General features: G+C 45.7%; 1 protein-coding gene across 1 annotated transcript; it reads right to left on the reverse strand.

Moving 5' to 3' along the window:
* Positions 1–2,932: 2,932 nt before the first annotated feature.
* On the reverse strand, positions 2,933–6,689 carry LOC139301707 (excitatory amino acid transporter 1-like). The gene is made up of 5 exons (XM_070925166.1): positions 6,551–6,689; positions 6,324–6,461; positions 4,668–4,872; positions 4,535–4,577; positions 2,933–3,217 (listed from the first exon to the last, which is right to left on the reverse strand). The coding sequence occupies exons 1-5, from the start codon at positions 6,687–6,689 to the stop codon at positions 2,933–2,935; spliced, it is 810 nt and encodes a 269-aa protein (XP_070781267.1).
* Positions 6,690–9,096: the final 2,407 nt, after the last annotated feature.

The following is a 9,096-nucleotide window of genomic DNA, read 5'->3' on the forward strand; positions in this document are numbered from 1 at the left end:
CCCCAGAGACACTTGTCTGATAAACAGTAACTTCCTCAAGTTCAGGTCACACGCCCGACAACGCACTCTGTCTTTGCAAACGGAAATGATGATGCTTGTTTGCATGTGGAGCAGGGGGAGGTGAGATCATCACTCACAAGTGGTCGCCGGAGACGCCAGGTGTAAACAGCCTCCAAGTGTTGCTTTCAAAGATATAAAAAGCTGAGAAATAAAGTGGTTCAAGCAAAGTGTCCACCTAGAAATGCTTTTACGGGGGCCCCAGGGTTGTGTGCTGGACTATTTCTCGTCCGGTCGCGGTGGCTTCCCGGAATCCAGGGCGCGCACCCGGCCAAGAAATAGGTATTTTGCTGTCAGATTGATTCTAACACTCGCCTGCTTTATGAAACACCCCTCAACTTTAGAACACGCACTAGATACTTTCATCAGAGTGTGACGGGCCTGTCTTCATGAAGGGAGGCTGCTCTGACAGACATTCATATTTGGTCCATCCTAGTTAAAGGAGAGAAGGGTTTCTTTTTTTTTTTTTTTTTTTCTTATTACCCCAGTTAGCTGAGTAATTTCTGGGAAGGGTATTCTAATTGAAATGATTAATTTGGGAAACCTAATTATGTTTCTATGTTAAAACTCATTGCAAAAAATATTCAATACAAAAGGGTAGATGTAGAACAAGACTCCGGGGAGAGAGGAGAAGTGTGTCACTAGGTGGTAGTAGATACAGGGCTGCCATTGACCTTTAAGATGACAGAGATGGTTGATGTGGGGGGGGGGGGGGGGGGGGGGGCACTTCACGGAGCAACGTGTCACACACACACTTGTGTTGGAATGGACGTTAAGCTAGAATGTTGTCCGCATGTTCACGAGACAGGAAGATACTCACAGGAACCAATCAACCGCAATGATGAGGGTGATGTCATCAGTAGGAAGCCCGACAGAGGTCAGTACGATCACCATGGTGACCAGGCCTGCCTGAGGGATGCCGGCAGCTCCAATACTGGCTGCGGTTGCCGTGATACTTGATTGAAGAGAAACGCACAGATGAATCTCACTGACAACAGCTTAAGCCTTGGCTACTATCGCCCCCGTGTTCATGTTTACCTGATGGTGATGATCTGACCAAAGTTCATCTCCATGTTGTTGACCTGGGCAATGAAGATGGCCGCCAGCGCCTCATACAGAGCCGTCCCGTCCATGTTGATGGTGGCACCCACGGGCAGCACGAAGCGCGTGATTCGCTTGTCAATTTTGTTGTTCTCCTCCAGACACTTGAAGGTGACAGGGAGGGTGGCTGAGCTGGGAGATGAAAGAATGGGGAAGAGATTTTTTTTTTTTTATTCAAAACTGCTGGAAGGATCACCCGGCCCGCTCTACCCCCCTTGCGACAGTGGCTGAGCTGCCAACGCTGCTTTCGCTCACCAGTTAGGAGCACGACTGCTAAAAGCCTCTGATTCAGTCAGTGGCGATGATCCAGTCTAGTCAGTCCCGTTTAAAGATTCAGTGTTAAAGCTTTGTTTGTACATATACTGAACTAATACGCTTGTTTGCCATCAACTTCACATTCAGATGAGCTGAGAGATTTGTTTGTTTTTTTTCCGTCTGGAAAAAGTTCCGTCTGGCACATGTTTAGCCTAGGTTAGCATAGACTAGAAAACTTACATCCAGCAACTAGTACTGCATGTATATGTTGCCAGGTTTGTTTCAAATCCAGGTGGGTCACGGCAGGGAAGGGGTGTAAAGGTCAACCAAAGTATCGGAAAACCAGAGTCACAGATTTGGTAGTCTGACTCAATGGATGTAGGCTGTTGGGATGAGTCTGTCATTGGCCGACCATTTCAGTCAGAATTCTCCTCCCCCAGGGCCCAAAGCCATTGCGATTGGTTTAAAGAAATACAAACAAGCCAGAGCGTTTTTTTTCCCCCCTATCCCAGCGTGATAATGGGTTGTGCCAGACCTTTCTCTGAAGTGTGGAGATAGGTCTGGCTATGCAAGACAACAGATTTGGTTACATCTATATGCGAGCCAAGTTCTGCATGAATCTTGGTAGAAAATCGACACTCTCCCTCATGCCATTCACACACTGAAATACATGCCGGGATCACAGTGTACAAAGCTGCCTGAACTCTTTACTCTGACGGTGGTACCACAAACCAACAAAGTGGGTAATGCCAACTTCAGCAGCTAGTGCTCGTCCGGTTCCTGAAGCCATGCGCTGTTTTATTTGCAGGGACATGCGCCAACACAGCGGTTACTGAAACTACCAAATTCAGAGTCCTGCCACCTTAGAAAGGGCGTGATGCTAGAATCGTTCAAATGGGGACGACAGGGCATGCTTTCCGAAAGTCTCTCCTCGAAGGCATTACTACTACTTCCACACCCACAATTCTGATGTCAAAAAGGTGTGTTTTTAGGGGGGGGGGGGCTGTTTGACAATTAGACGGACACTTAGTTAGAAGCGTATTGACTCTTTTAGCAAACAAAAGTAGTTCAAAGGCCTGTTTTTAGGTTCCCAAATGGTTCCCGTCTTTGTGCAAAAAATCTAGGCTAGATACTTGTTTGTTTCAGTGAATAATTGTGATTCATTTGTTGTGAAGTGTGGCAGTGTTGGACAAGACTCACCTGGAGGAGGTCCCCAGGGCTGTTACCAGAGCTTGCAGGAGCCCAGCAATGAAGATAAAGGGATTTTGCCGAGTGATGACAAAATAAAGAGTGGGAAGAATAAGAACGGCATGGATCAGTAAGCCGATGATAACGGTGATGGTGTACATTCCCAGCTGGCCACCCATCTGTGTCAGATCATCCATCTCCACAATCTTTCCGGCAATTAGGAACAGGATACCAATAGGCGCATACCTGAGAGGAACAGGGAGTTGAATTGAAGATAGGTGTGATGGTAGCATTTGCTCAACAGAAAACACCTCCCACTGAAAGTGAACTCTTACCACATGATGATCGCAACCAGACGCATGATGGCTTCGTTGAGGCTGTCGAAGAAATCCCTCAGGAGCTGGCCCTGCTCCTTCATGTTGCCAATTATTAGACCAAAGCACATGGAGAAGACCACCAGCCCGAGGGCGTTGACCCCGTTTACCTGACCCGGCACTGGGATCACGTCCTCTCTGGTGATCTCCATGACCTCCTGGGTGCCATTGGTCGAGTTGAAGAGGGTGTCATTCACTGTCACTGTCACATGGACTGTTCGCTTTCCGTATTTGGTTTTGAACTGGAGAATGATAGAATTTAAAGGATCATGGTTATACCAGCGAACTTTGAAACAGACGTCTGCACTAATGTCAACTTTCAGAATCAGGTAATAATACATTGAGTTCAATGACCGTTTAAGGTCCTCCTGGCTCAGGGGACTGGGGAGAAGGTTTTATTGTAGTTTTAAGGGCCCCATGACCTTTTACCTTCTAGTGGCACCATCTGGCCAAAGTGTTCCTTTGACCAAAAGATACAGTATCCTTTCAAAACGAATTGCTGGATTGTCATAAATGTAGCTTAGCAAGTTATTCATGGTTCCCTGAGAATGAATCCCAATGTTTTTAGTGACCCAATGACCTTTCATCTAGCACCACTCTCAGGTCAACTCCCTCTTTGTTGATAAGAGATTGAAAACTTGCCAGATTATGAAATTTGTTGTGGATATTTATGGCCTTCAGAGGATTCATCCTCTGGGGATCATTCATTTGTGTCCCAGACTGAGGTTGATTCGGTTTTGGTTCAGTGCGCATTATCAACCATTTACCAAAGTCTTATTTGTTTAATAGAGTCTACGTCTTGTCAGTTATGGGAAGTAAATTAAAAAGTGCAAGTTGAACTAAACTATGCTATACATGTTAGCCCAGTTCATGTAGCTAGAATTATTGTTGTGGTGAAAATGTGATGCCAGTAATGTCCTAGTATGAAAAAGATCCCAGTTCAGGAGCGTTACGGTTTCCCAGTAAATCATAGCAGCACTGGACAAAGAGTCGTGGATTGGACAAAAACTGTGTCTCAACAACAACAACAACACAAGTTTATAGTCTCCAGTTTGTCAGGAAATCTGGGTTGAATAAGCTGTGAAGTGGTAGGTTGGTCAAGGGTCTACACCTCGGTGTGTCAGAGGCGGGGAGAGACGGCAAAAAAGGTAAGAGGGAGGGAGACAACGAGATTTTGGCTTTGAGTTCAAGTCGGGTTCAGGCTTGGGCCAGCATTAATCAGGTAGGGGGCCAAGATCTCAGGCCCAGTGAAGTATTCCACTCTTGGCCTTTCCTCTAGCACACCAGCTGGCAAAAACCTCCACTTGTCCACAAGAAAGTCATACTCCAGTGGGGAGATTGCCTATTCATGGTCTTCAGAGGATAAACTCTACATAAAATGTCAACTTCGATCATTAGATGTGGCACGATCTAATGAGAAGAGTATCATTAAATTTGTTAGGCACACTCATTATGTGGGGTGTACTGGACACTGCACGGGTTAGGGGTTATTACCGGTTTTAAGACTTCATGGTTACAAAGTATTGCAAAGTTTGCAAAGCATTAATTGTGGCGCTCACCTGCTGTGTGCAGGCTTGGACCAAGTTCGGCGGAAACATGTTTCTGAAAGGAGAAGTCACACAGTGGTTCAGAGGTGATGTTGGCCATCACAGTCAAACTTTGAGAATATTATTGCTCTTCTGTGCCGGCTACCTGATCAGATCTAAGAAGGCATCGGCAGGACTGACTTGCTCTATCTTCTGCTGCTTTCCAAACTCCTCCTTTGACCCTTTTCCCGGGTGGATGATGAGGACGATTATGATACCAATGAAGACTGCGATAAAAGTCGTGGTCATGTAGTAAATCACGGCTCTCATGCCCATCTTTCCTGAGGCTTTGCTGTCCAAAGCCGCCATTCCTAATGGACAGAGGGTGGAAATGCAGTTGATATCAGAGCATTAAGACATATAAAAATAGTCTTTACAATTGAGAAAGCCCTGTCAGCTCCATGTCACGTGTGGGACAAGCTATTTTGAGCATCTATGGTTCTGGAAGTTTGCATAGTCAGTTGTAGGCGACCGGCAGTTTGGGCACGCTCGAGGCTTGGATGGGCAAGAAACTCTCCCAAAATGATGTTGCGTGCGAAGCTAACTGATAGCCGAAACCAAAGATCACGTCCTGTAGAAATCCTATCCAAGCTCGTAATCCCACCTCTGACTGGCTGTTTCACCATAGCGACTAAACTGAGGCTTCGGGTACTGTAGTATTCAGAGCCATCGCCCATTCCAAACTGACAGAAAAAAAACAAACACATTTTCTCAGAAGCAAAGATTAAATAATTAAAACTGATGGCCATAGCATAAACTTGGATCTCCAGGAGATTCAGGTGAAACATTGAGGACATATCCCTGAAGCTCCCGACAAATATGTGCGGGACCAGCGGCTCCTCGTAAATAACTCTAGAGGGGACCGAAATCCCCCGCCATTTTTCCTAGCTATAGATTCCATTCAACCTGTCTCCATAACACGATGTCGTTTCTCAACGGTTGAAACATCGGTTAGACGTTTGACCTGAATAGCCCCAGTTAAAAAAGATCAATGGAAGAAACTCTCGCGTAAATACAGAAACACAACATTTCTGAAACACAACGCTAACCCTGGGCTCGCCCTACCATGCAAGCAGTGTCGGCCAGAAAATGCTGAGATAGGAAATCATACCGAAAGGGGGCATTTAAAATCGGTTATAGTGTTTCTGGAAGTCTCAGTGGCAGAGGGTCTTCTCTGGAACTGAATGAGTGGGAATGTCGTCATCACTGAGCTAGGGGCGAGGTTGGCCTCCTCAGTGATTACTGGGTTGTAAAGGTGATCTCCATGTGAACCCCCCTTCTCCTGAGCTGTCACTCTTTCCCAGCACAAAGCAAGCCCATTTTATATGATATCACACCTATCTGAGACACTACTTTTTGTGTCTCGAAAAATGTCACCAGTCACCATAGCTCCAGTTTGGGCCTCGCCAAATCCAGATTCCCCGCTATTCGTAAGGTATTTTCAGAACCCTCAAAGCCTCTAACCCCACCTGTTTCCCAAGTTGCGCCTCTTTTTCCGGACACGACATAAACCAAAGGCAAACTTTTTAATCAGCAGTTCCGTTGACGTATGTTAAAGTTGCTGTATGATATTTTACATGTTCTGTTCTGTTTTACAAGAAGAGCAAGGACATATGTCATTTCTGGAATTAGGAAACACAGTCGCAACTGTATGGACGATTGTATTAGTCCAAATAGCATCACATGAAAGGGAAACTCAACAAGTCCTAGGACCGTTGACGGAACAGTTACATGCGTGACATAATGCGTGAATGTGCTGTACCGGTTATTAGACTGGAGATCAGTAAGGGGAGAACGAGCATCTGAAGCATTCTCATCAGCAGCTCTCCGGGGAAAGAGAAGTACTTCACTTCTCGGTAGGTCATCTTGTACGGCCGGAGCGCGAATCCCAGAACAATACCTGCAGAGAGAATTATATCCCTTATATGCATGTGTGTGTCCCCCCCATTGCTGGGACATTTTCCGTTTCGCTTGCAGAGGCATACCCACCTACAATTACTGCCCCAACGGTAAAGAGCACGAAGGCATTCTTCTTGAGGAAAGCCTGGACGTCCTCTTTGGAGATCTCCTCCACTTTCCTCTTCGCCTTCATGGTGCGTATGTGAATGCTCTCCCTGATACGCTGCATCCTGCTGCAGTAAACCAACATGTGCCCGTTAGTGCAAACAAAATGCGTGCGGTCACACCAGCAGGCTGGTAGGTTCATGCCAAGCACAGGTGGCTACAGCGTTTCTCAAGGATCTATCAAGGTTGTGATCTTTTTAAGGTTGCCTTCATACAATACTCACACGTTCATATGTGCGCGACTGTTCAAAGAGTTATTGGCTGCTGTAATTATCCCTCATGTTCACAGTAGCTGTGAAGTTATCCCTTTGTGGCGGGACTCCAATGTGAGATAGAAGAGACAGGGACAGAGGTAGAGGTATACTCCATAGTGGTCATGGCTTGTTGCCGCAAACGACTCTACAGGGAGGCGATTGTCATTTCTCATAGCTAGCTAAAGGGAGCGTTTAAAGTTGGCGGACCTCGGAGACCTATGGAAACCGACCTTTTCTGGACACGAAATGAGAGGTTTAACTTTAACTTTGTTAATTTTTCTTCACTTTTCTGTTCGTCAAAATGTTCACGTTCTCCAAATGCAAAGCTCGGTTTCGCGTGGCTTGGCTGTCATGAAATCAGAACTGAACAGTTACAGTATAATCATCATTAGTACCGCGAGTATAATTCAACTTTTTTTGCAGTGGACAAAATATTTTGTTTACAGCGGGGCTCCAGTCCCCCCCCCCCCCACGTTGTACTGACACTCCAGTTTTAACGCTGAGTTTGAAAATCCAATGTATCCATGAGCTGATGGCCAGCGGATCCAGCAGCCACAAGGGGGCACTGGTCATTCACTCTCCAGTGGAATGAATGACTTCCTGTCTCCATTCATAATGTCGCATAATGTCGGCCTGAATGTGGCCTATATATTTTTTTTCTTTCAATCTGTGTTTATTGGACACTGTTGGCAGCTTATAATAAAGACGTTAGCTTGGCCAACAGGCCACGAACTCAAGATGTTTCAACCAATCAGGGTTAGCGAGCGCATAACTGGCCAATCACATCGACTCTGTTACAAAAAAGGACTTGTGCAGAAGGTTCCACCTTCTGGATTTGGAGTTTGAATCAGAGCGGTTGGAAGTAGAGGAATCAGAACACAAGAACCCCCTGATTACCCATGATTGGTTGTTTGATTCAGACCTGGTCCAGTTTTTTTTAAAAGAGTAAATACAAACGGGGGGGCGGGTGCTCACAGACACACATTTTTTTAAAGGAGCTGTTCAATTATTTATTGTTAGTGACGTGCAGTGGTCAAAATGAGTTATTTCAACCGAAATTCTAATTCAATAATATTGCCTACTGCGGCTTTAACTCTAGCAGAACTTTCGAATGTATCTTCGCTCACAATAAGGACTGGGGAGACTGTCCTCGGACCTCTAACATCGAATTTGCATTAGAAAAGGGATCTCTTCATGGCCAGCATGAACAGGGAGAAGAATGAAAGCTCTTCAGAGTATTGTTTTGTAGCATAGACTTGGAAAAAGATCCGAACCAGCTTTTAATAATAAATAACGCGCACGCGTTTAAATCCATGTGCGACAGCCTTTCGCGTGGAGCCACAAGTTGATGAAATCGGCAAATCGTTTGGCATTTAATCTCAGGTGGAACGTCGTAGGACATTAAAGGGACACTAGGAAGGTGGAGTCATAAAGTCAACGGAGGTCTAGATTCCTTTAACAGCACACAGCATTCACTCTACTCTATTTAAAAATTCAGTCCAATAAAAAAGAACACATTTTCTATGTCGTGATATCTCAAAACCTGGACAGATAAAACCAAAAACTATTTGCATGGCTGGAAGCCCACAAGAGGTAAGTGGGAAATCGTGTTTTTATCGGGCTGAATTTGACCCTTTAAATGAATAAATGGCTGCTTTTGACCCCCATTGACTTTATGATGTCACCTTCCTAGCGTCCCTTTAATGTCCTACGATGTTCCACTTGAGATTAAATGTCAAACAATTTCTGTTTCATCAATGCTTGCTCTCTTTTTTTTTTGTGTGTGTGATTAGGCGAAGTGATCACTTAATATCTATGCTTTCTGCCTTCTTCTACCTTCTTTGACTCACATTATGTTCTTTATCCGTTCTGTTGGAAGAGTCAACCGAAGAAATGTCCTTATCGAACACCCCCTGCAATGAAACCACCTGGTAGCTCTACCCCCATGCATTTTTACAGCAGAACAGAAGGAGATGTTGTCACGTACCTCTGTGGACCGGTGTCGGGTTCTTCGGTTCTCGGTGTTGTGGTTCGATCCTGGCAAGGCAAGGCAAGGCAAGGCAAGGCAAGGCAAGGGGGCGGGAGTGGGGAGGGAGGGGAGGGGAGTAAAACGAGCAAGGGGTTTTTCGCTGGAGCAGCCGGGGAGACGGAGCTCTCGACGTGGAGCACTCCGAGTGTGTGGGAAAGAGTGAGAGCTCTCCTGCACCTGCTGTAATT

The sequence above is a fragment of the Enoplosus armatus genome, chromosome 18, assembly GCF_043641665.1.
Source record: "Enoplosus armatus isolate fEnoArm2 chromosome 18, fEnoArm2.hap1, whole genome shotgun sequence".
NCBI classification, from domain to species: domain Eukaryota; kingdom Metazoa; phylum Chordata; class Actinopteri; order Centrarchiformes; family Enoplosidae; genus Enoplosus; species Enoplosus armatus.

Bases quoted from the DNA above. Each gene is read 5' to 3' on its own strand.
- LOC139301707 (XM_070925166.1), bottom strand. From the start codon at position 6,689: ATGCAGCGTATCAGGGAGAGCATTCACATACGCACCATGAAGGCGAAG. The intron at 4,873-6,323 runs GTACAGCACATT...TCTGTCCATTAG, and splicing joins GATCTCCAGTCTAATAACCG to GAATGGCGGCTTTGGACAGC. The intron at 4,578-4,667 runs GTAGCCGGCACA...TTCTCCTTTCAG, and splicing joins GCCTTCTTAGATCTGATCAG to AAACATGTTTCCGCCGAACT.